Source organism: Leptosomus discolor, chromosome 5 (genome assembly GCF_034619465.1).
Source record: "Leptosomus discolor isolate bLepDis1 chromosome 5, bLepDis1.hap2, whole genome shotgun sequence".
NCBI classification, from domain to species: domain Eukaryota; kingdom Metazoa; phylum Chordata; class Aves; order Leptosomiformes; family Leptosomidae; genus Leptosomus; species Leptosomus discolor.
The window spans coordinates 66016100-66043355 of NC_141395.1; the positions used below are offsets into that span (position 1 = coordinate 66016100).

At 38.9% G+C, this 27256-nt stretch overlaps 1 protein-coding gene across 2 annotated transcripts in view; it reads right to left on the bottom strand.

Moving 5' to 3' along the window:
- Positions 1-13833, bottom strand: part of TRPS1 (transcriptional repressor GATA binding 1) — a 172902-nt gene extending 159069 nt beyond the window's left edge. The window contains exons 1-2 of one of the 2 annotated variants that reach the window (XM_086465720.1): positions 13797-13833; positions 9829-10757 (exon numbers count right to left, since the gene is read on the bottom strand). In XM_086465720.1, the coding sequence (XP_086321846.1) occupies positions 9829-10757; positions 13797-13833 (966 nt within the window). The remainder of the gene's footprint in view (positions 1-9828; positions 10758-13796) is intronic. The other variant, XM_086465721.1, reaches the window with a different exon arrangement.
- Positions 13834-27256: the final 13423 nt, after the last annotated feature.

Sequence of the window (27256 nt, forward strand, 5' to 3'; positions counted from 1 at the left end):
AACTTTTTCTTAAATAAACTGAAAATTGCTTTCTGTTTGTTTAGGAAACATATCTCATTAGGCAATGGTGAGTCGGGCAGCCAAATAGCTAGGACTTAGCTGTGATAACATTTTCACTTAAACTAGGGCTCCAAGTTCTGGTATCAAGTTACAAATTTAGTTTTGAAGAGGTTCTTTGGAAGAGGGATGCTGTAACAGATCGTCTGTACTGCAGAAGATATCTCATTTTATTCATTTTATGGTGAGCAAGAACTGGAGACAAAGCAATGCCGAGCCGGATCCACTGACAACAGCGGGATTTGGGCCTGCTCCACAGAGTCTGGCGCTTCAGGTCTCCTTCCACTGCATTATTTCAATGTTCAAAGTCTCAATGATGTTGAAAGACAACTTTAAAAAAGCACTGATGGAATTATGGTTAACAGAAATTAACAGCAGCTTGCTGCACAGTTACATAAGTTGCGAGGTGATATGGTTTTGCTCATTTAATTAGATACTTACATTTGTTCTCTGCATGCACAGAGAACTGGCCAAAATGTTTTACCTGAAGTGGCTCTAATGAGTAAATACATCCATTACTCTCAGCTGTCCATTCACAGAGCCTACAAATAACAAACCTATTTTGCAGACACTATGTAGACACCAGTTAGAAACTGTGAGTGACAATAATCCCAGCTGCTGTTCATTGCTAATTACTTTTTATTTCTGAACACTGGAAAACCATATTATTAGCACTAGCATTTTATACAATGGACTGTAAAACACATCATTTCTGTAACTTGTGCTAATCCTGCTTCATGGCCCACATAGCAAATTTGTGTCCCACAGTAATACATCCTTCTCTACATTACAAGAGGATAAAATAGAACTAAATATTCTCACACTATTTGTGTTCACCTCTTGCAATGGGGGGAGGACACACACAATCTTTACAGCACTGGAATGTAATTGATTACCAATTATTGGCTTGGCATTTCCCTGACTACCCTGCCACAATTCAAAATAACGCATCCTATTAGGAGAGCATGTACATGAAAGGTAACACAGGGTCATCTTAAACGTTATTACACTCAAAAGTCATTTTTCACGCATAACAAAACCTACTAAAAGCCTCCTTGGGGGTCATCAGGTAAAGAGAACTGAAGGAACTGGCTTCCATGAAAAGAGGTTGGGAGAAGCACTTGAACTTAGGGTATAAACTGAAGCTGTTTCAACTTTCAGCCAGTCAGATTTGCAGAACTGTTTGGATTCATGCACTCTGCTCAAGTCTTGGCTTGACTTTCAGATTTTTCAGTTACATATCATATCTCTATGTACAGGCACTAAACTCCTACACTGGGTATGTAATTGTCCTTAACCTCCTGCTTTCTCTGACCTGCCCCAAAAAGAGGAAAAACAAAGGCAAAAGAGGAGAAAGAGTGTGGAGGGGGGGGGGGCAGGGCAGGGATCGTATATATCGAAGTGATAGCTTGATAGCTTCTCATATTTATGCCCGTTTCATTCCAATCCCAGAAATACCTAGTCCCTTGCTTTGCCCTGACACTGATATTTGCTTAAGTAGACATTCCTCCCCAACATAAAGAAGAAGAAACTAAACAAAAGCAATGCCAAAGTTCTGCAATTCTATTACAGCAGTGGAGTCCAAAGTGCCACTTGACCGAACTACTGACAGTTGTAAGTACAGGTACAGCTTGCATTGGAAATGAAAAAGCACCTATAGATCAACAGTTCCCTCAAAAAGTACAGAAGAATTAATCTTTGTAATTCTCTTTTTAAAGGGAACTTAACACACAAGGCATCTGTTTGGACTGTGGAAACCTGATTTAGTTCTTTCCTTCACTGTCGCTTTCTTATGAGACGTTGAGATTATTACTGACTCCTACAGCACCTCAATTATGGCAACATAGTCAGTATTATTATGCTGTGTAGAGGAAGATGGCTATTAGAATGGGTTCTCCATTGTGGCGCTTGAGATCATTGCACTGATATTCTTCAAAAATTGTTCTTCAAAGCCATGTCTCAGTCTGGGATTAAACTGAAATATATTTCACAGTAACTCCCTGAAACTCAAAACACTAAAATCATTAAATTCATTCATTAATGGGGAAAGTTATCAAAATCTAGAAGACTGTGAAAGAATTTAGCACAAGGATGGAAGTTCATGTGTTAATACAACCAAGCTGTCTCCTCATACACCACGCACATTTCCAAAAATAGCCAGAAAGAGGAGAAAAGATAACACGATAATGAACAACGTTTCAAGATGTACTTTCTAAAGCATGTTGGCAAGTACTTTAACAAAGCTATGTAACTGCACTATATGTTTCCAACAGATATGGCTATATTACCTTAATTAGTCAGACCAAAGCCAATGATTTCATGGAATAGATGGACTTGGGGAAGGACAGGTAGTTTCAGGGGTTATTTTTAGAAAGTATCTTTGATATTTTATCTGCCTTTGATCCAAATGCTACCCTACTCTATTCTCCCACCTCCTTTTCAAAGTTCAAGCCTAAATTTTAATACGCCAAAGTAGTTGTACAAATATTGCTTTCAGAAAATGAAAAAAAATACCAAGGAAAAGTCTGCCAGCTCCTGTAATCATACATTTCATGAAGAAAATTCTACCAACAGAAACTAGTGGCCTATATCCACGTAAAAGATTCAACTGCAAGGCTTACATACAGAGAGTAAAGCTGCATTTGACCCCTGGCTTCTTCTGCAACTACTGATCAGAAACTGGACCAGCCATCCGCATTGGAACATCAAACATTAATAAATCATCTTTTTTTGATTACCTGGGTTACATCTTTGGCTAATCACAAGGTGAAAGGCTCCAGATCCCTTACCAATCTCCTGAGCCATCCAGTCTGCCTTTGCCAATTACTCTTAATCTTCTAATCCTAAAATATTTTCTAATGCTCTTGTTTATTCATTTGCTTTGTGCAACATAGCATCCAGAACATTTTAACCATCCCACATTTATGAAGTTCTTCATGTTGTACAGGCCAGAACAGATTCCTGGCTTTCATGCAAGTTTGTGTAACACCACCCAGTTCTCTAACCTCCACTATGGAGAACTCACTCACTCTCACTCACTCTCTCTCTGCATGTAAAACTAGGAGAATTTTCAGAGTATATTGTTAAAACTATTTACCACACTGTGATTAATTTATAGGTAGACAAAACTATGTTGCACAAGTGAAGTAAAGACTCAGGGCAAACTCTTGGCTTTCTGGGCTATTACCAAAACAAGAAAGCAAACTATTGGGTCACATTCACTGAAGATGAGTATATTCTCAAGATTTATTCTCTTGCCATTGAAGCCAGTATGGGTTTTCGACATTAGACTTTAAAAGACATTTTCAAAACAAAGACCATGACAGAATAATAACAGGACTTCAATTTAGGTCAGGAGACCAGATGTGCAAAAATAACAAAAGTAAGGAACACAGAATCAAGCCTTTCATTTGCTAGCTACTGTCAGTAGACTAATATCTAGCACCTGAAAGAAGCACCACCCCTTCTATTCTCTCTGTACAGATAAAATTACCAGACAGTTCCTTGGCTACTGTAAACTCACAGAGCTTCAAAGACTTTGAGGCAAACTTGAACTGATTTACACCAGAAGAAAGCCTAGCTACTTTCCTTTTTCCCCAGTAACTTTATTTTTTTTAGTTCTCATCATTTCTGTGGGCTAGCTTAGCAGTTCAAATATATCCATGACTATTACTAGTCTCACCAACTTTCTTCATTAACCTCTCTTCAAAACACTACCAGATTTCCCTGGCATAAAGATGAGGAATATTAACACATAAACAACTTTGCCTTGAAGGCTGTGAATATAGATCACATCAATTGTTCCAAAGAAACTGCATATATGAATGCTCTAATGTGAGGGTAGACTACTTCTCACTGAAAGAAGGCTAAAATAGCTCGTTTCTGTCACAGAGCAAGTGAATGTTCCCAGGCACTCACTATTTAGCAGCTGACATGCGGTAAATCACTGCATATCATTCTGAATAGTAAACTTGCTAATGCCTCCCAGAAATTATATAAAGAACTTCTACTACATATAACTATAAATCATTACTTATGAGCTATAGTCAACACAGAATTTAGATGTCTGTAAGACCACAGGTGCTTTTTCAGATGGTATTTACATATATGTGTGTATGCAGATATATATGTAAGAAAAAGCACATATACGTATACACACAAGCATATGCATATGAATGCATATATACGTGTGTTTTACCACCACCCATTTCTCCACCTGTCACCATTTCTTTTTCACGTCTGTGGTTTAAAAGAGATGACTGACTCCTGTGTTCATGAGGTGTGACTCTCTCTCAGTCTGCAAGGCCGTCTCCAAGCCTGATCATGACCCAGAAACAAGACTCATATGCACACATGCAGGTGCGACACCCAAGATAGCTTGGCAACCTTCAGTTTAAACAGGAAGGCCCCCAGGGAGAGTCTGCAATGTGGCTGACAGATGAAATGGGCCTTCTGGGACATCACACCTTCATGCAAGTTCTGTTCTAGCACACCCTTCAAGATCTAGCACAGCACAATCTAGTCCAAGAGATCACGATGCATCATATCCAGAAAATAGCTGATCAGTTTATTTAGATTTAATTCCTGTTTTATGGACAATTGAGCTAAAATCAATCTGACCAACAATATAAAATTTGGATCCATTTGTCTAAGCATGTAAGGAAAACCAAATTCATTCACATACATATTTTCATTTGCTCATGACAACTAGTTATGTATCCATGTCACCTTGTAGGAAGCTCACTTGATGACAAAGTTGAACTTTAAGAAGGTTTGATTTGTTACTAATACAAAAGTAAATGCTGTACTTCTTTATGCCTCCAGTCTAGATTCTCACCATATCCATAACAGCCCCTTCACCAAAACCACCAAAAATGTAGATGAAAACCTTTAACACAAGACGGGATGTTGAGTACATCTGTACCCATACAGACCCCCTACAATTTTTTTAGTCTTACCTTCACAGCTTCATATTCAATCAAACTGCTAATGTAAGAGTGAAGGATAAAAAGCAGAAGCCACAAATAAAACCACTGGTTCTCATTCAACTGAACCCTAGTTAGACCAGACTTTATACTAGTCACACACTTCTAATACAAGAACAGAAAAGCTGCCAGATTTGATATACTGAAATTCACACCACTAAAAAACATACATAACTTTTCGTAGGCACATGGAGCTCACCACTGATTTACAAAGGAGATAAAAGGAAGAGCTTTACACGCTCTGTATGTATGGGCACTTCTGCCACATTCTAGGACACTGAGAAGCCTGGCAGTTGTACATCCAGAACTGCTCTCGGTTGCTGTGAAAATCCTGGAAAAGTTGTTACCCATATTCACATACAACAAAGGATTAGTCTGAGTGCTATAGGACAACTCTTATAATATTGGATGTCTAGAACCATAAAAGAAAAAATCTGCTGCCAACTTCTCATTAGTCTGTAGAGAGTTAGATAATTTAATACTCTCTTTTTTTTCCCTCAGCCTCACTGAAACACAATCAAAAAACTTTTGGATGGCTTTTATCAGTCCATGGCTTTTCAGAACTTTGCCTTCTTACACGGCAGCCTAATATCTAAAATCATGAAATAATCAAAATTAGAGGGGCTGAATTATTAAAAAAAAAAAAAATAAATCACTTTCAGTACTTTCAGACAAGAGTTTGAATCTCTTTAACGGCTGAACATAAGAAGAGGTAGGTCTGTGACAATAAGCTCCAGAACCAGGGCCATGCTGAGCAGGAAGCTCCTCAAAGGTAGCACACACAATGTGAAACTGCCTAAAGTCAACCATAAGAACTGCTGAGCACTGCAGTATGTCTTTATTCATGGCTGCACGAATACCCTTCTCCCTTGGGACATGCCATCTGAAACCCTCACCTGAATGCAGACATTGCTGTCCTTTCTTTGAGGGACACTGTTTTCTTTTAAAATGCATCAGGAAATGGGGTCATGCTCCCTTTTATACAATAGCCTAATGGATTGAACACTTGTTCAGGAAACAGGAAAAGTAGGCTCCTTTCCTTGCTCTGTCAGAGGGGATCCAAGCCTGCTTCTTCTCCCTCGCTGGGCAATGTCCGACCCCTTAGCTATAAGCTGATAGGTGGAAGACAGCACTCTCCAACCTTTCTGTTGAAGCTGTGCCACTCACTACTCATAAAAAACGTGGGGATGGAAAAAAAAGGCTCCTGTATACTTGCCAGACCTTTCCATATACATTAAACAGTCACTAGATCAAACACAGAAGGCAACTTAACCATACAGCAGCAAAGCAAAGGTTTTCAGCATCATACCTGTTAACTTAGTCACCTGAATTTTACTTTAAGTGAAGTCATTAGATCCGGTCTAAAGTCTACTGCTCTAAGCACATCCACAAAGTCATACATAGGCTAAAATATCCAGAAGATAAAGCTGCCTAGAGAGATTGATCAATTAACTAAATCTGAAGAAAAAGTAATGAGGGACATCAGCAAAAGTTGATCCATTGAACTCACTTCCAATATTATTCTGATAAAAGCAATAAAGCTGATTAACACATTCCCTGGGAATTCAGTGATGTGCTAGCAAACGTTTTCTGAAATCTATATTGGCAAGAAAGTTAAATCTCCCAGAAACAGCTCAGTAATTTTACCCAATCCTACGGAATTTATTATAACTCAATGAACCAAAAACTTCTGAGGAAGAAAATGGGAACAAAGAGTACAGGAGATTTCCAACACAAAATAACATTTTCAAAGAAGACAAAGGAATCTTGCTGGATTAAATATTCAAATCAAGTAAAAATTTACACAGTAGTAAGGCCAGAAAGCTTGGATTATTTACACAGTTCCCAGCCAAATCCTCTTCAGGTACTACAAAACACAGTCCCAACATTTGCATACCTGGATGTGAAGCCAAACATGTATCCCTACTGTTCTGCTGACTGCAATAAAAAAAAAAAAAAACCCACCCAAAAAAACCCAAGCCAATCCTCACAGCTGGGTTTAGGGCTGGAGGCGTGTTTTGGGTGTGGGTTTTTTTTTGCGTGGGCGTGGGGGGGGGGGGTGGGGGGGTGGTGTGTGTATAAGTTTCCTAGGACAGACTTCACTTCTGTGGTGTAAGTCCAAAAATGCATTTGATTTCTTTCATCCAAGCCCTTGGCAAAGGATGACATCCCTACCTATCTGCAGACAGCATAGGAGACACTGTTTTTTTCTGTCTCAGACATTTTTCCATTGCTTTTTGTTTGCTTTTGTTATGAATGCAAACTATGGGGCTCAACAGCATCCCTCACTACTACAAATCTTTCTATACCACGGTCTCCGACTGACCACTGTGAGCCAGTCATCTTCGTCCTCTGTATTCTGTGCCCAGCTTCCTGGCCTGAAACCATAAATCCATCGATAACTTTGGGGATCAATAAACCAGACTTTAAGCCCAGTCTACTACTATTTCAAGTTAATTACAAAGGGATTATTTTCCTTTATCCCAGTATCCATACAAAAAAAATAGTTTAGATGAACCAATTTTTCATGTTCAGTTTCCTCTCCATGTTACGCAGGAGTCCGGCTGAATCGATTTTAACCAGAGTTCAAATTGACACAATCCCTCGTTGCAGCAGGAGACATCAGCCGCTCAGAGGTCTGTGAAAAATTCCCTCCAAAATGGACATAGTAGCAATATAAACATGTGTGGGTGCAAAGGGGATTTTCAAACGTTCTTTTACTGTGTTTATGAATCTCACAAAGCTGTTCTGTATCGGGAGTGGGGGAGGAGAAAGCATAAAAATATTAATCAGTTACTTATCTTCTGACATGTTCTGGATCAACATCTGGTGCATGTGCAAGTGATGAAGTATGGTATTTGCCACAAAAGCTTATTTAATCTTCTGTTCCCAAATTGGGCAGGGAAAATTAGCACTCTTAGAAATTAAGTTTCCAGATCCATTTTTTTTTTTTTCTTTAAGATAAATTGCCAACATTGTATAGGCTGTCTGTTCTATTTTGGAAAATGTTTTTCGTCTGAGAAAAGACTGATCTTAAGTAGATTATCTATGGGCTGTTTCCTACCGCTTTTTGTCTCCCCTGCAGTATCTTACTGCCAGAGTTTAGTAGACAAGTATAGTCTAGGTTCAGCTGTTTTATTTCTCCTTCTATCAGTTTAAACTGAGATAGCTCACACATCTGTTTTATTTCTGAAAGCACTGCATAGGAAAAGTGTCCAGCTCATTCTAATCAAGCATAAACTTTCCTATAAATAACTAAAGACCTAACGAAACAATTGTTTGGAGGAAATGAAAGTGTGTTTAGAAACTCAAATTCCTCTATACTGTATGCCTGAGCTGTTCCAGTTTGAATGTCTTCCTGACAGCATGGATCAGTTGCTCTAAGATGCTGTCCCCAGAGTCAGCAAACTGAAACTATAGCAGGAAATCCAGGTATTAACATCATACTATGTGCTAATTATAAACCATCATTTCACATTCTGACATTATTCAATTCTAACCTCTTTTAACTAAATCACGTATTTGCTTTCTAATCACAGTTTGACAGGAGAGAGTGTCTGACACGAGACAGTGAAGTGATCTTTTAGTAAGACAGCAGTTCAAAGATTGCAGCTTTTATGCATAGTAACAACCTTAGTTTGATTTGCTGTTCCACAAAGAAGTTGCAGAGTTTCTGAAAAAAGAGGAAAAGTTTAAATCATTTAAAAAACTTCCAAGTTCCTGACTTGTGTTCCGGTTTCAGCTTCTTACTTGAAGGTAGATGTTAGCCATCTTAACCTGTTTTGCAAAATTTCTTTCACATAGCTACAGCCTCTGCAAGCATTATTAAGTATTTTCTACGTTCTACCTTTTTATTTTAACATACCTTGGAGTTTTGTCTGGTGATTACTATCAGATTGGATATAACGTATGCAAATCTACACTTGAAATTAGATGGACATTTGAACTTGTTTTGTATGCAAACTTTTCTACTTGGGTGCATTTTTTCCTTAAAATCTGATTTTTATATCATAGAATATTGAGGTATTCTACCACCTCTCATTACATTAAATATTAGCCGATAGGAAACTAAGAGAGACTCCATGGAAAAACTTTTCAGTCCACTCTTTCATGGTAATTTTTTTCTTTTCCTTTTTTTTTTTTTTGGTAATTTTTTCCCTCCTCCAACTAGACAAGAAAATGACTGAGGCAATAGTCCTTTCCTTGCAGGCTCACTAATGTGAAGGACAGCGTGGATTACCGTTAATTTTCCAAATGTTTTAAATACCCATTGTGCATCCTGTTTTTCTGGCACTAGACAACTTTAGAGTTGCCAAGACTTGCCATTTATTTTATCTTAATAAAGAATCAATAAGCCAAATCTTGACTCCCGACAGCTGATAATTTAGGATTACATTTTTAATTTCCAGCTGCCGTCTTTTGTCTATCTGGTTGATATTTTTCATTATTATTTGCTCTTTTCTTTCCATGACAGCAAATCCTTCAGATATGATTACCAATTCAGCAATTTGCCTGTTTGCTGAATAAGATGTTTTGCTATTGATTACCGCAACAAATAAATCGTACACAGAAATATCACTGGTCAAAAAGCCAAGTACTCCTCTACTGTACAAGATGCTCAGCAGACCTACAGAAAGCCTATCTAAAATAGATCAAAACAGTTCTTAAGGCTTAAGCAGGTTGTATGAAATATGTTAATCATGTAGGCAGGAGAGGCTTTGCAAATTACTGACTTTGCAGTTGAGAAGCCAGTTAGCAGAAGTGGGGAGGCTGGGAAAATACAAACCTGTACATCGTAAGTCCCATTTAATAAGACAGGCCTCTGGGAATTGATGTCCTGCAGCACGCCTGAAAGCACAGTGCGGTTGACTTTCTGGAAGTCTTTGGAGTGGCTGAACTGCACCATGTTGTGGAGAGCCAAAATTTTAGTGTCAAGCTCAGCATCCTGCCTGGTGCGGTTGTGAAGTCCTAGGTGGTACTTGCGGAAGTGTTTGATGAGATCTGTGGGGTCGTTCCCATAGTAACCGTATCCACAGATGTTGCATTTGAAATCCTGAAGCTCTGGAGACAGAGGCGCCATATCTGGGTTATCATTTACCAACAAATCTGCTTTAGATTTGTTCAGCCTTAAACCCCCATCTGAAGGCACTTGTGGGTTTTTTGAGGCCATGGGGACCGGGCTTGAGCCTTGGCCATCAGTTTGACCACTTTGCACTTGCGCTGTTTCATCTGAAGCTTTTGGCGACATCTGATGCTCCTCAGTTGTCTCTGCTGCATCTCCTGACGGGGTACAGACCACATCTTGGGTGTCATCTGCATCTGATTTTTGAGGAGACTTCAAGGGCTCACAGATTCCCCCAACAGCTGGAGATGAGAAAGCCAGCATATTTCTGTCTGTCACCTCATCATGAGGGAAGGATGGAACATTTCCTCCCTTATTGTGGCTTTCATAATTGAAGCCAGCCTTTTCACTCAGCACTGAGCTTTTCAAGTCCTTTTTAATGCTGGAAGATGGCTCTTGGACATGCGTGCAAAGTTCCTCCTTGTTATTTAACTCTGCCGCATCACCCTGGTCAGTGTTTTCTTGCATCTGCTCTGCAGAAAATTCTTTTTTCCTTCCAGACTCTTCACTTTCAGTACCTGTAGACTCAAGGGTCTGTACCTCACCTTCACTAGCAACGTTTCTTAGAGGGGGGTTCTTTTTCCGGACCATATCTACCACAGGAAAAGAAAGAGAAGAAAAAAAAAAAAAAAAAAAAAAAAAACAAAAACAAAACAAACACAACCCCTATAGAATTATTCAAGATATATAACAGATTATAAAGCTGGCATTTTTTAAAGCATTCTGAATATGAATACATCAACTTTTTCTGAAAATTTTTGTCAAACAGGATTTTAAGACTATGCAGAAAACTGGAACTTTATATTTTTTAAAAAAATTATCACGCTGAGACTGAACTTAACCAAAAAGAGAACTTTAAAGCCTACAGAAACACTGCCATCAGAGTGAGTGAATTACAGGTTTCATTAGCTTTTTGGAAGATAATGGTCTGGCAGAAATAATTTTAAATGAATGCTTCTTTTTAAACAATTTTAGAAAACTAAGGGGAAAAATAAACTTTTGCAGTCTAATGTTCATACACTGTGCAATTACATATGACATAGCTTTGCAAAAACACACCTAAAAGACATAATGAGGAGAACTTGAACAAGTTATTAGGAAGGAAAGATTTAGAAGAGTAAGTAACTTGAAGTTTCAGAGAAAGTACTTTTCCTAAGCAGGTATCAGTTTCTCTATAGCAAAAGCTCCCCCTCCTACTGCCCATAAACTTCAAACAAGATTATACAGATATTCTAGAGTCTGGCCCCACAGTCCATTATTCATGTAATTAGTTCTATTTGCCAAACAAAGAGAAACGAACTTTATTAGGAAACCCATTGTCAATAAAATTTTACAGGCCTGGATCCAGACATTTGACATTGCTGTGTGGCTGAGCGAGGATCTACCCCGAAAACACCTGGAATCCACATGATCTAAACAGCCAAACCTTCCTCTGCTCAGTCCTCTTTGCAGACATAGCCACTATTGCTAAATTTGCAAGTACGCTTTCAGGATCCATTTAAGAAAGATGAGACAAGAAAGCATTAAGGATCAGAGAGAAACAAGGAGTCTGCCACCGGTGAGTTAGCTGCTAGCTGAACAGAAGAGATTATGGAAGAACAAGTAATCACACTATGCAGGTACTAAACCAAATTCCTCATCTGCTACGTATCTTCACCTTCCCCAGCCTACTTAGAGAAAATATATATATGAAACTTCCCTGCACTCTCCACTGTGTGGTTTTGGATTTGATGCTCATCGCCAGCTGATCTGACCCATTTGTGTTCACATGCTAGCTATGGGCAGAAGACAGATGTGCTACTACTTTTTCTGTGCTCTTATCTTTGCCAATGCTGTATACAACGATGGATGTTTCTCTTTGTCAAAGTGCGTGTGGTCCAGTGGCAGCAGCCTGCAGCACCACACATGAGATGTGAGCTGCAGGCTCAAGCCTGAGCCCCCATTCCCAGGCCAGCCATGGCTGGATGCCTACACAGGCACAGGAGATATATATTGCTCTGCAAAGGGAGGACCACCTGGCGATTCTGGGAGCAGCACTGATGCACTCCAAATGGTGCTGTATCCAGACCTTTAAAAGCCAGGGATGACCTTCTCAAAACAGTACTTTGAGAAGTACGGCTGGGGACAGAGGTTAAAAATAAAAGAACAGGCGTCTGTACATCCTCTTATTTACATCTGCTCCACATGAAAGGGCACTGTATGCTATGTTGATAAAAACAGACAACTTCTTAGGGGAAGTGTTCAACTTGTGTCTTGGGCTGGCTCTGTTGTCTTTGCGGTTGAGCTGATCCACAGGCAGCATGGGCTAGAGTGAGACGGCTTTCACACAGAATGCCAGCTCGTGTTACAGAAATTCTGACACTCCGTGTGGTCTTAATAGGTTTCTTAAATGCCTACTGTGATTCCTTACTGTAGAAGACATACATGCTTGGGAACAAAGTGTCTTCTCTTTAATGTCAACCATACCTACCAGGATATGTACTCATTGAATTTTTACTTTTTTTTTTTTCCCCCCCCAGTAACTTCTAAACTATGAAGTCACTCGGAACTAAGAGAAAAGAAAGATTTCCTGTTGCGGTAAGAGAACTATTACAATACAAACTCGACCTACTGAAACAACGCATGTATATAATTCAAGGTATAAAGACAGTCCTCAGTCCTCTAGCATTACTGCTTCTCTGTGGGACTCCACAAATGCTCTTAGTTAACACACACTAAAAATATTTGTAAGCATCTCTGGTAGGTGTTCAGCTAAGTCTCCTGGTTACACATCCCAAACCATTTTTAAAATAACTCCTGTTTAAATGTAATTCAATGCAGAGGACAGAGAAAGGAGTCCTGACTGTGCAGTGAAGAAAAATCAGAAATCAAGAAAGTAAACATCATGACTGTTACCTCAGTCAAGATTAAACAAGACTAAATGCAATGTTTTAAAATGTTTTTGTTATGGATATTTTTGGCAGATAAGAGATTCGCTATCTTCATGGCAACTGACAGAAAAGAGTCAGACAGAAGGACAGAAAAAAAATCCCTATAAAGCAAAGAAAAGAAAGATCTGGAGCACATACAGGCTAACTAGACAGTACTCCAGATCTAAACACTTTGGTTCGAATTTTCCTGACATATCTGTGAGTCTGTGTGCTAATGGAAGCGGGGAACGGACGGACAAAACCTATTTGCCTAATGGAGCCTTCTTTCTCCAAGTGTAGAATACTGCATAAGAAAGAAAGGAAAGAAGGTAACATCAATTTAAATACAAAAACTTTCTTAAGTTGAATTTAAAAGAATTTTCCCCTCTTTTTTCTCTTAGCTTTTGAAAAATCATCTGTCCTTTATTTGCTTGATATCCACTCAAAGGCATGGTAAGAAAAGACACAGGTTTGGGTTTTTTTTTTTGTCACTGAAATTCCATCACTATCATTTTTCAGAGACATATTATGTAAATAAAACTACATTTGCAATACTCCTAAATCAAAGAAAGCATCCCCTAGCAAGTCATAAGTTAGATACAGAAAGAATATAGCCACTCTGAAATTATTATCTCTAAGACAAATAACAGAATGCACAATGTTTTATTGTGTGCCAAGAACGTTTTCAGTTAACAGTTTCACTTGAAAAAATGGATCACATACTTGTAAAATCATACCCAGCATTGACTTCATAAGGCATGTGGCTTTAGAGTGCTTTTTACAATTATTAATTCTATTAGTCAACTAGCAGGCGGGCTAATGCAATTGTCTTAGAAGATGCACGGAAGACACAGAAGACATTTTGAGAGCTGATCTGTATATCTGCAAAACAAAACAAAAAAAAAAGGTTTTCCTTCCTAAATTATGCATTCAAAATATGGTTTTTACTTAAAAACATTATTATGCCTATTGTACATTCACATGCATCTATTAGTGGGCACTACACAAAGAGTGGCTGCTGCTCTCTATTTCCATTAAGCATGAGAAATCCCATAGCTGCCTTCTCCTCAGACACACACATGCTCTTGCACACATACACACACACACACACACACTCAGAGAGACAAAAATTGTCTCTGCGGTGATGTTCACCAAAAAACAAGTTTAAAACAAGTTTAAAGTAAGTGTTGAAAACAAGCTGGATAAGTGCTGTACAAAATAAAAGTGCCTTAAATATTCACATATATTAACTGATAATGTGCATCAAAATCGGACTGGCCTAACGGGATAGATAATGGAATACAAGTAACTGGTTCACATCCAGGCTCCACTGTCAGCAACTGGAAGTTCTCATCTGCTGGCTGCCTTGTGTCCCACTTGAAACAAATTTAGTGGTGTTACTTTTGTTGCTAGTGGGAAACTTCCCACATCTCAAAAATGACATTGCAATAATAAGCACGTTTGTCGGGTGTTAGTAAAGAGGCCAAGTGATGAGTGAACTACCTTTTCATCACTGGAAATGGTGATCTTCACAAAATAAAAGATTTACTAAGCCTGATGTGAATGAAAAGACTTCTCAAGCCGAGGGAACCCTGGATAAGGCCCAGGTTGCAGAACTCGCCTTTGGGCTTCACAATCCAGGGTTTAGTATCTTATTTTCATTATGCTGAAATTACCTTTAAACCACATGGGTTTGTTTTTTTTTTTCACCTGATATGATCACTCTCAGCCATTTTAAAGTGGAAATAATACTAATAGCTACATACAGTTTCCCTCAAAACCAGCCAAGGCTATTCTACACGACTGAAGCATCTGCAAGACACAGACTTTTCTGCTCAACACTCACTCACATCAGTTTATCCCTGGAAGCAAAGAGTAGAAACTTCTGCTAAAATCAGTTTGTAATTCAGGTAATGAATTACCATAGTGACTACTGTACTTTGTTTCTAAAAAAAATAAAAAGAAAATTCTGATAATCAATAGTTTTATGGTGAAGATAATGGCTAACTACCTGCTGATCATCAGCTCCTGCAATGGGTAATTGTTGTTGCTCATTACTTTTATTGAACGTGATGACTTGTCACCAAAGCCTATTGCAATAGTATGGTTGTTGCCATGTGCTTGCGCTGCAGGTTTAGGTCAGATCTTAGTCATATGCTTTTTTTAACAGAATAATACATTTTAAAAGCCATCTGAATTTTGTGAGATGCCACTGACTAATCTTTGTACAAGTACATGCACAAGCAGATGAAGAGCAAACAGAGTCAAGGGTCTATGAAAACTGGTATTATCGGTCAATATGCTGCAGCAACAAAAAGTTAAATGAAAATACACATTTCTATTCAACAGGCTCAAGTAAGACCTCTTTGTTAAGGGATAGTAAAATTAATACTTTTACACTCATATATATTACACACCCACACACAGACATATAATGTACATACGGCACTTAAACATCAATCATTTTGCCAGAATAATGCAGCAAAAAAATCATTAACTCTCTGTGTCTCACCTTAATGTATGTCTAATACTTACCTATCTCACAGGAGTGTTGTGAGGCTTAATTAATTAGTGACTGTAAAGTACTTTGTGATCCTCTAATGAAAGGTGCTACATAGCACAAAGTATTATTAAAATCATTAGGACCACAAAAAAGCCCTGTGGAATTCCAGCCTACACTGTCTGTTGGGGTTGGGAGTGATCTTATTATTAAAAGGAGACCGTCAGACTAATTTTCATAATTTTGTCAAGATCTTCCCCCCCCCCCGCTTTGCTGTTGTGATAGCATGTTAGTAGCTAGAAATTTAATCTTATCATCTTAATAACATACACTCATGTAGTTTGTTACTGCAGGGCTAAAGAAGAGAACAGGGCTTTTGGCACTCATCTGGCTTTCCCTTTTAAGAAAAAAAAAAAAAAAAAAAAAAAGAGACATATTTTGACACCTTCCCACACTCCACCCCACCAGGACAGCAGATCATGTGAGATTGCAGGATACTCACTACAGCCGCATGGGAAAACACTGCTGTGGTTTTAATTTCTCTCCTCCCCCCCCCCTTTTTTTTTCTTTCACAGAAAAAAAAATAAAAACACACAAGGCACAAAATAAAACCCAGCTTATTACACATAAATAGGCTACAAAGACTGTCTGCTGTGCTTTATATAAAAAACCCTTAAGTGTTCAAAGTGTCGGCTTCTATCAAGCACAAAGTCCTAACCGATCTGGAGCTTCTCCCCACTCTCCATATAACAATCGAGCAGCTGTAAGGCACACAAGCTTCGCAGCCAAAGAGCTCCTGTCTCAAAAGAGTGAATTTCTGGGAAACCATCTCTGCAGAGGGCTCCATCCTCAAGGAGCCACCCTGCACCCAGCCCTCCACCACAGCCTGTCCTGCCGGGCTGGCCCAGACCTGTGCTGAGCACAACCAGAAAGTTAACAAGCTAATCAAGACAGCCCATAGTTCAAAGACCTGCATGTTTTCTAATTTAAGCATTTAAAAAATAAAAAAAATTAAAAAATCTGTAAATACTCTGGAAAATCCAGATGAAATTGCTGCCTTCACTCAAAATCACATGACATCAGATGCAAACTACCCGCAGACTCAGACACAGTGGTACAAGACTGGCTAAAGCTCCCATCTTTCCACCTTCCCTCATGGATACTCAGCTAATGAAGTGACAGAACAGAGACGTGTACAGCTTCACATCCCCACCATCTCCAGATGGGACACAGAGCTAGAGGCAGTCACACACACTGCTTGTCACCCAGCTTTGCTTGTGGTTCTCAGAGCAAGCCTGCCTGAAAACAACCAATACATGCTCCTAACCTTTCTCTGCTGAGAAGGGAAGGGAAGAACAACCCCTTTTGTGTAAGGAACTTAAGAATCAGGCCCTAAACCATGGGAGGGCAGAATAAGCTTAATGACAAGCAACTCTCTCTTCAACACAATTACCTCCTTCCCCTTTGGCACCAGTGTCTTCAAATACAGCATACAAGACAGGGGACACCACTGCTCTAAGCAAGTGACAAATATAATTCCAAAGGACTTTTTAAGCTATACATGGTTTTTTTACAAGCTCTAAAACTGCAAGGCCACTCTTTCCTGCCTGAGATCGCTTAGAGTACATCATGCCTCCCCCTATCAGTAAGATTTGGCAGGATCAGACATTTTATTTGGTAAAAATGTATCTGCTTGATATTCTACATTCTGCATGCTCCACTGAAATTATGATAGCTTCATCAATCTAGGAAACGCAAGGAGAAAATCATGCCTGATATGTCATACTAGTAGAGCAGCATTATAGCAAAATGTTGTTGTTTTTCCATCTCCTCTGCTCCTCATCTGCATTTTCAGACTCTTCAGTTTGGTCTCTGAACACCAAGAGCCAAGAGCTTTTTGCAATTATTTTTCTTCTACACAGTTCACAACAGAGACAGGTGAAAATAAGCTTCAGTCTGTTCAAGCTTGCTCCTTTCCATTTACATTTACTTTCCCAACATTGATCGTTCTCAAATCTCTAAAGGTGCACTTTTGGACATCTTAAATCCTGTTCAGCTACAAAGTCTCATCACCTTCAAACAACTCCCATCAAATAAATCTCCTATTAATTCACATCAAATTAAATCAAAATTATCTTTTCAATTATCATATGCTTCAGAGCACATCACATATTAGTAGTCATCTAGCCATCAGAATAAATCTAACCTTTTCTATGGGTATAAAACAGACATTTGGTCATTTAAGAGAGTTTAGGGGTAGCATTTCAAAATAGATTGTTTGAGCCTCCTTCCAAGCACTTAGTTCATTTTAAGCTTGCTACTAAGGTAATCATGCAGACACTTTCAGGAGAAACTGAAGTCAAAAAGTGATTTGTCTAAATAGGAGATACGGGGTGGAATATTACGGCACCTTGCAACCAAAATGAAGAATTCTAAAACTGATTTTATTTAAGGGTGCCTGAACAGAGCAGCTTGCTGCTTTGCATTTCTTACCAGCCTGCTGCAGAGAGCTTGGTCCTACCAGACCTCCACTGCCATCCATCCAAGCCCAAGAAGTCAAAGATTCATTTCGCTCTAGCTTCCAATCAAGCATCTAAAAATACTCTGTAAGCCTGACAACCTGTTAAACTCCAACAAAGCTTGTGAAACAGGAAAATTAATACCACTGCCATTTTACGGATAAATAAAATTATCTACAGAGGGATGCAAAAATCAAGCTGTTCAAGGTGATGTGCAGGCAGGGCTCTTAGCTAGTGACTGAACCTGGTTTCTCTTGATGTCCAGGCCCATATCACTCTCCTGCATGTATTTCAGTAGAGCGCGCGTCACCCTGGCACCTGGCAAAAAGCCAAGTTCCTGTAATTTAATAAGGTACAGAAAGAGCACTTCGTGCAAAAGTCTAAATGCTCCAATTTATCATGACAGTTAAGGGATAACCTGACATTTTATTTGTATGTAAATTAGTCTCCAAAACAGCATAAAAAGGCCATACTTTCAGAGAATATTGTGCCTTTGCTTCTCTGTTCTGCATTTATCTAAACTCAGCTTTGTGTATTAAAAGTAGTTTAATTTTTATGTATTGATGCTGCTTTGCATGCTCCCCAATCTGTTGTTATTGCACCACAGAGAGAATCCAGCCTGATTTGCTTACTGCAATAAAACAACTGACTTATGCCAGGATTGACACCTCCTGTGAGAGCCCTGCCATCCTCACTGAATCTTCTGGTTATTCTATTAATTTGCTGTCATTACCCTTTATAGGATTGTAGAACATTCCCTATTAGATGAGACCAGAGGTCCATTTAGTCCGGTGTTCTGCCTTGGAGAGTGGCCAATACCAGATCCTTCAAAGAAGGTTCAACTGCCTTTGGACAGATACTGAATCGCCTGCCTCTGTGAAAAATAAATCGCTCCTAATCCTCAATACTTAAGACAGTAGTTTACTTTCTGAAGAGTAAGAGGGTTTATAGCCCTTGATTATCTCTCACATTCTGCAATTTGTTGTTAAATAAGCCTGTATATCCCCACTTCCAATAAAAGTGTCCAATATCTAACCTGAACATTACAGTGATCCTGGTATCAGTGGTATCTTGTAGCTCTCACTTTACAATCTAATTACGAACTAAAAAAGAGCAAATATTTCAAGCACTTTGAATTTGCTTCTTGTCAATGGAGTAGAGCTTCCCCCCCGATCTTGTACTAGCAAGAATCGAAGATCCTGTGGGTGCATCTATCACACATTCCCAATTTATCCTGTCTTCAGGGTAAGCAACCACTGTTTTTCCAAACTCTTCTACTAGGTGTGGCAATCTCATATGTTTCAATTTCTTTTCAGCCTGGGTAAACTCCATGTTCTTTGTAATTCAAATGTCCTTTGAAGACAATGGGAGCTTAGGGTTTGCAAATGACGCAGGACTGAATCTGAGTTAAGTGTATTGGCAGAGGAGAGCACAGTGCTACCTGGAGATGAAGAGTGAGGAATGAAGGTGACCTCCTGGCTCCTAGGCAAGAACAATCAGGTATGGATACAAGTGACTCATCTGTTCTTTTGCATTAAGAATACAATGGATTGATCCCATTTCCCTAGAAGCCAATGGCAAAAGCCCCACTGACTTTGAAAGAAGCAAGACTGAGATGTGCTGTTCCTTCCTGCCAGGTGAGGCCTGAAATGTAAGAGGAAGGCATCAAAGTTCCCTTGCCCAAAACTTCAGTCACATGGGACCAAAAAATATTTGGGACAAGAGGAGCAGATGGAAGGGAGAAAGAGGATGGTTTGGGCTAGCATTCCAGAAAAGCTCAAATATTTTTTTTTCCAAGTAGAGGCAAAAAACCCCATTTGAAACAGGGTTGAAATTTCAGCTGGATCGAAACTAAAAAGTGGGAAGGAGGCAGAAGTCTACAGCCTGGACCTGAAAGAGCAATATTAAATCACCGGAGAGGGCATTATTGTAGTACCTTTCCAGTCAGACTAGAACAAAGATGAACATGAGTTTGCAAAAATGTCTTTTCTTTTTTTTTTTTTTTTTTTTTTTAAAGAAAAGAATTGGCAAAGGTTTCCAGACACAAGTTACATAGGTAAGACAGGGCAACCAAGGGCAACAGGAGTTGAGTCCGTGTACATCAAAGCAGAATTTGGCTTTGGGTACCTATCCAAACTGAGCCTTCAAAGGTTCTGATGTTGCCCTATTGTTTAGCTTGAAACTTGTCTAAGCTTGCTCAGGAGAACCCACATTCAGAAGTATGGGAGAAAGGAAAAAGAACACACATTTTCCAAACTCTGATTTCAAAACAAAACAAAAAAATGTAAATCTACATGCTGCAGGGTAATACTGGTAAGCGTGGCTAGCTATTGTTGCTCCATGCTTTTCAATTTCCATATATTAGCATTCATTGCTGACATTATGAAATCCAAAGTTATTTGGATGCTTTGATCAGCAAATTGAATCTTGAGTCTATATAGGATGTACCTATATTCACATAAAGTTTACAAAACTATTACATTTCCCTATTCTAACTCTTCCCCCCACATGCTGTGAGTTTCCCCGTATCCCACAGCCATACATTCCAAGTACAGACTATTTTATTTAGTAATATATTCAAGAATTTAGATAAAAAGAAAAGCAATGGAAAATGTTTGGCAATCTCCATATAAACAGTTTCTATACATTTGGGTTGAATCATCCAGTAAACTCTCATCTTGATATGCCTGTGACAGATAAAACTTTCATCACCAATACGCCCTCTTGACTTGGAGGTCTAGGATACAGGAGGATCCGTATTACAAAAATCTCCTATACCCTTTATGGCTATCACAAAAATTAACATCACATTAAATATAAGCAAGTCAGAATTTTGGCACCAGTTTTCCACTCAGCACAAATAACCCCACTCTCCATTGTGAATGGGGGAGAAACAACAGCAGTGGCAACCACAACAAAAGAGTGGATTGTGTGTTCCCTACACAAAACAGAAAGCTGTGCCTATTCAAGAAATCTTGGCCATTTGTCAGAAATTAGAGAACTGACGTTGGAGCCCAATATTAGCTCCAGCCAAAGCACTGGTGAATTACCTTGCCTTTAGAATCATCCCTATTAACTAGGAAAGACTCTCTGTTGCAGTACATATCATAAGGTCTTCATGCAGACTCAGAAACACTGAGCCACTTTCTTAAAACAAAACAAAGTAAAAGGGAAAAAAAAATAAAAAAAAAAACAAAGCAAATGCAAATGGATCCACTGTGAGTGGTTTGTCTATTATTTGCCCTTTTTATCTCTTATTTATGTTTCTTTTTAAGCTGAGCAATGAAGTGAAATGCCAATGAGAAAGCTACCCTTATAATGCCTGCATCATAATGATTTGTTATGAAACTCTTTTAAAACAGAGAAGCATTTTTCAGGTAGCTGTAAGAATCGAATGCACGTATTCACTGAGGAATGATTTCTGTTTTACCCGTTTCAATTCTGGTCGGAAATGGGGAAGGAGGGCACAAAATAAGGAGACTCCAAGACTTTGCTGATGTGGCTTTGCAGCAGCTTCATGTAACGAGTGCTGGCATTCTTTTAAAACTGGCAAGGGGTGCCAGCGTCAGCCTGTTGACTGCTGGATGAATATATATAGTGCAAATAATGCTGTTCTTGAATCAGTTTTCACCCAACTCCCACATAAACTTTCCATGGGAAAACCTCATAATGCCTGCATAAGTGATTTTATGAATCTAGCTTTCAGCTTTTGATAGAAGATTTCTTAGTCTACTGGCTTTGATTCTTTATTGCATAAAGGGGTAGTGCCAAAAGCCCTTACATTAGCCTCAACCATACAGACATCGGAAATTTAATTTAAACCTTGGCAATCTGCCAGAATCATAAAACACACACAAAAAATGAGACTTAAAAATTGGGTTGGTTTCTTTTTTTCCTGAGAGCTAAATATGTAATTTCCACAAATGCAAGTACAACACAGGTTGCAGAATCTGCACATTGCGATGTATAGACAGGCACTAAAACTACTGGTAGGAGCTAAGTAGAAATCTGCAGTCTGCAGAGAAGAAACAGAAGTGGACAGGTTTCTTTCCCACTGAAGATACGTTTTGAAATGAGTTAGACACTAACTGTCTCTTTTCCATCAATAATACATCTAAATGTTCCTTAAAAAAAAAAAATCTAGAAGAACTTCTCTAAAAAAAGTTACACAGATGTACAACCACACATTACGCTAATACTTCCATTCTCAAAAATCCCCTATATGCAAGCCAGCCTTACCGCATTGCTCCTGTCTTCCTCCTCAGAACTGCCTTCTTGCCACCTCAATTCCCAATCTGGTACCTCGCTAGTTTTAAGAAATATCCAGCAATGATGTAGGGCTGATTTGTTGCACTGGGATATATCCCATAAAAATAGAAAGCTTTTGCCGTGTTTTCACTTATAAAGAAAACAAATTATTAAAGCAACTTCTGGGCTCATTGGCATCTTGGAGTCTAAAAAAAGTCCCAAAATTATTTGCAGAGGCTACAACAGCACCTTCTTTGAAGTAGTGTTGCAACATGTGCAAAGGAATTTGGGATGTACCTGAGATCTGAAGGTGCGGGCTACAAATTAACACAGCCAATTAGGTGGAGAAGCTGAGAGTCCAACAGAGATGGGGCAAGATAACCACAACCGAATAGAAGGACTGCCAAATGTAAGCCAGTTGGCTGAGTATAGATCGTGTCATCCTGCTCAGCTAGCTGCTGCCCAATCAATAATCTGTTGCTGCTTGCTCTCCCCATGCCAATCAATCCGAGCTAGGGCTGCTTTTAATTTTCCAGTCTAGGAATAGCTTCAGAACATCCACAATTGTTATTTCAAACAACTCAAGAGATAAATGTTTCATCCACACATCAGCGTGCAGATTCTTCCCAGAATGGGACTAGTCAAGAGTAAATAATTACTCCTGTAACAGTTTGATCTGATAAACCACAAGACATAAGGCTGCAAAAGCCATCTTTGTACCATTAGCAGTCAGGAGAGAATCCAGCTTCTAAAATTACTTGATTAACTGATACAGGACCCAAAAATTGTGATAATTCTGTAGAGAATGTTTCATAATAAATATAGGGGGGTTTTTTAGGGATTAATATTAGATACAAATTTCTTATACCCTGATATCTGGTACAACTGTATTTATGCTGCAAAAACGCCTTGCTTTACAAGAAGTCAGGGATGAAATCTGAGCCAATTAAATTTAAGCATTTCTTAAATAATTATTTTGTTAAACAGTGTGTATTGAAAGAATAAGAATACATGAGAGGAATTAGAAATTATCTTCATAACTTGTCCGTGGCTTCTCTTCTTGTGAGTAATGAGAACAGCCCAAGATCACACAGATAAAAATCTTAACGTCGTTAAGACATCTGTATAACCATTTGTATGTAGATAATAAGACGAGCATTTATATGCATACATGACAAAGAATAGAGACTGCAATAAACAGAAATCATATATTTATGAAGCAGTTGATACCTGGGTCTTCTCCAGCATGAGAATCTACTGTTCAAACCAAACATTGACTCTAGTGCTCCTTTTTTTTAAAAAAATAACCTTCTATATCATTGAATCCCACAGCATCTTGATAGGCCTTGGCCCATTAATAGAAAAATAATTACTCTTTATAACTCCCAGTTCTAAAGCATTGATTTGATTTCCCATCCTATTACACACCAAGCTGTTGCAGCTCTGGATCTCCTTTGAGTCCAAAACAAAAGCACCCAACAACTATGCTCATAACACCCACTTTTCATCCGCGCACAGCAGAACCCACACATTGTTCCCATTTTGCCTGCTCACAAGATGGCATGCTTGTCTCACTTCAACACCGCAAATAAGCCTGTACTACATTCACAGCATCAGGGATAATTAAAGGTTGGGCATGGAGGTGGTAGCACTGTTAGTGAGCAGAGTAACGCGCTCCCGCACCACTGATGGCACTGGTGATGCTGCCGGGATGCCACTGCTGTGGTGCCTGCGACACCACGTACGCACAAACCTGCTGGTTCTCGCTTCGTGAGCCCAAATGTGGGGGCTTGAAAACTGTAAATCCCAGAAGAAAAAAAAAATGTGGCTTCTTCAGCCCAAACCCAACTTCGTCTACCTAGAATGCTACTGGCATCTGAGCTAAAGGGTAGCTGTGCAATTCAACAGTACACTGTAATCTGGGCAACATACACACACTTGATTAGACTCTAAAATTACTAAAAATTACCATCTCTCTTGCATCTTTTTAAGAGCTTGACATATCAATGTCTAATGTCTCATTATATTTTGATTTCAATCATGACTGTAGATCACTGGAAATACAAAAGAAGAATAAGACATAAGACTGGGGGTCGGGGAGAGGATGCATTATAGAGACTGGACTTTACCTGAAAATATTAAAATCAGCAATAAAAACACCATATAACTCTGAGAAACAGCAAGTCTACAGTGGGTAGTGGAATAAAGATTACTTGCTGCAAACCCGGTGGTTCACTCATCGCAAGTAGAGAGAGTTAAGACTTGTTCGGATTTGAAGAAACACCCTTTTCTTCTTTTCTTTAAAGACAGGTGTGGGGAATAGAAACAATAAGAACATTGTTGCACCTGCTGATTTTGCTCACATTCACTAAAAATGCTCCAAGAAAACAGAAAAGATACCACCTTTTATTTTAGCTATAGCAAAAGTGCAGAAGTCTAGGACTTCTGTTCGCGTGGCAAGTACATACATTTAACTGTACACACAGGCCCTTTGACTTAACCTGTGCCCTTCATACCACTGCTAATCACTTCCCGCAAATCCCTACATTTTGCCTTGAATTCACAGCATCACAAGTCAATTTGGTCCTTGAATGTGCTGAAATGGAAACCTGACTTAGGCTGTGCTGCAGCTGACATGTGAACACTGTAACTGAGATTCAAGAAGTGAGGAAATGTCAATGGTTTAGGCATCAAGATGAGCAAAAGGAAGACCATTGTGCAAGCTCACACCACCACAGCGATTCTGTGCAAGCTGGAAACAGTGAACCCACAAGAAAGCACTACGCAGGGATTTCTTTTCACTGTCAGCTGAACTGCTTCCTGTAATTACAAATATATAAAGGTTAAAGAGAAAAAATTATCAAAATGCACTGACAGAAAATGAATTCCTGAAGAATACTCAAAAGATTAATCAACAACAATCTACCAGCGTAAGATACTGTGGCAACACAGCACTTCTGAAGCAGACAGCCTGGCATTTACTTGCTTTGCTACATGAGAAAAATACAACATCAGATCATGAGTACATCTAAACTGTGGGATACACTTCTGCAGCTCCCAGTTCCAAATGCACACCCTGGCAACATCCTGACTACACATCAGAAAATCTGGTTTGGCACCATTCTCCTACGCACTTTGGACTCCATCAGTAGAAACCCAAGCGATCAGACGAAGTGCAACGTGCACCATCCAGCAGATCAGGATTGCGGTGCCTGGCCTGCAAGAGAGATACAGCAACTGCTCTTTGCTGGCTTAGGCTTCCTATAAGCACTCCACATTTCAGCAATATTAAAGAGACACTCTCTGCTCTGGTTTATAAAGCTATTTTTTCATTATTATTTCACCTTTTTTTTTCTTACATAAAATAATAGATTATTAAAAGAAAGGAGGGGCAGTCCTATGGTTAGACAAGTAGCCAAGAACTGGGAAGCGTCACTTAATTTCTTTTGTGTCCTCAGAAAAGCAGCATCATACGCTAACTATTCCCACTCCAAAACAGCCATATCATGGCTATGTTTATATTGTTTTTGCAACAGTCATCAAGAAGGGAACCTGATCTTGAGGCCAAATGACAAGGCAGAGACTGAAACTATCACTTTATTCTCAAGTCACTTCTTTCCATTTGAACTAGTCCATAGGGTCTGAAGTCTCACTTCAAACAGCTGCATCACAGCTGATCTAACAAGACAAATACTCAAGTGAGTTTATACAGAAAGTACTAAGGAAACGATGACAAAGTTTTGTGGTATTTTCAACCTAGAGAAGTTCTGAGATATCATATAGAAAACTATTGAAAATTGTAGTACAAGTTGGAATGAAAATTAATAAGGAAGAGTGCATGCTCTGTGAATAACAATCCCTGGCACCTTATTAACTGTAAATGATATAAGAAAGAAAAAAAGAAAAAAAAAATAGCAGTTGACCACAATTATAAACCAATCTAAATCACACTTCAAAAGGCCTTATTATGTCCCAGGCAAGAATTTTAACAGAAACAGGTTAAGTAATAATGTCACAGATGACACTGCATTAAGAAAACTATCTTGAATGTTCAAGAAAGATTAATTTTAACTAAAATTAATGAAAATATGGAAGAAGGGACTCCTCTCTATATGAACATGTGAAGTGCAGCTTATTTAGACTAGCCACACAATTGCTAGCAGCAGGTAAACATTAGGGAGGTAAAAGCTTAGGATCATGTTGGCATAAGAACAAATAGACTAGCCATGATTAACTTTGGGTTGAAAATGACAAGGAAGGGTTTTAACTGACAAAGCAGTGAGGCTATGAAACATCCTTCTACCAGACATAGTCAAGGCAAAAAAGACCCTACCTAATTTTAGGATGAAGGTGGGTCACTTTATAAAAGGGATTACATACGGTGGTTGATGTTCAAAGAGCTATCCACTGCTCACTATTCCCACAGAACTTCAGGACAACATACACAAATCCACTTTTTTAGAGTATGCACAGACTTACCACTATTCCCTAAAAAAAAATCTATGTGCCAAAGGCACTGTTTCCTCAAAATCAGATGGGGAAAAGGCTATTCTTTGTTTCTAACTTTCTCAAAAAATATATTTATTTTTGTAGTGACTTTCTGCATTCCCCTTAAAACCAACAGTCTTAAACAATATCTTCCACCTCTAAAGAAAATACAAGATATGTAATGTTTCTAACTTGGGCAAAAGGAATTAACTGTAACATTACCAGTATCAAAGTTTTTATCAAAAAAACAATTCCACCCTTTCTATCTAACTGTATTACCAGTCATTTGTACGTGTGACTGTGCCATACTCCAAACAGGCACTGTACAGTTCTTTCTGTATTTTAAAGGCAGTTTAGTTATTAGAAAGGCAACGAGAAGGCAATTCTTGAGTCCTCTACATAGGTTCACAGAAGACATACCCAGGGTT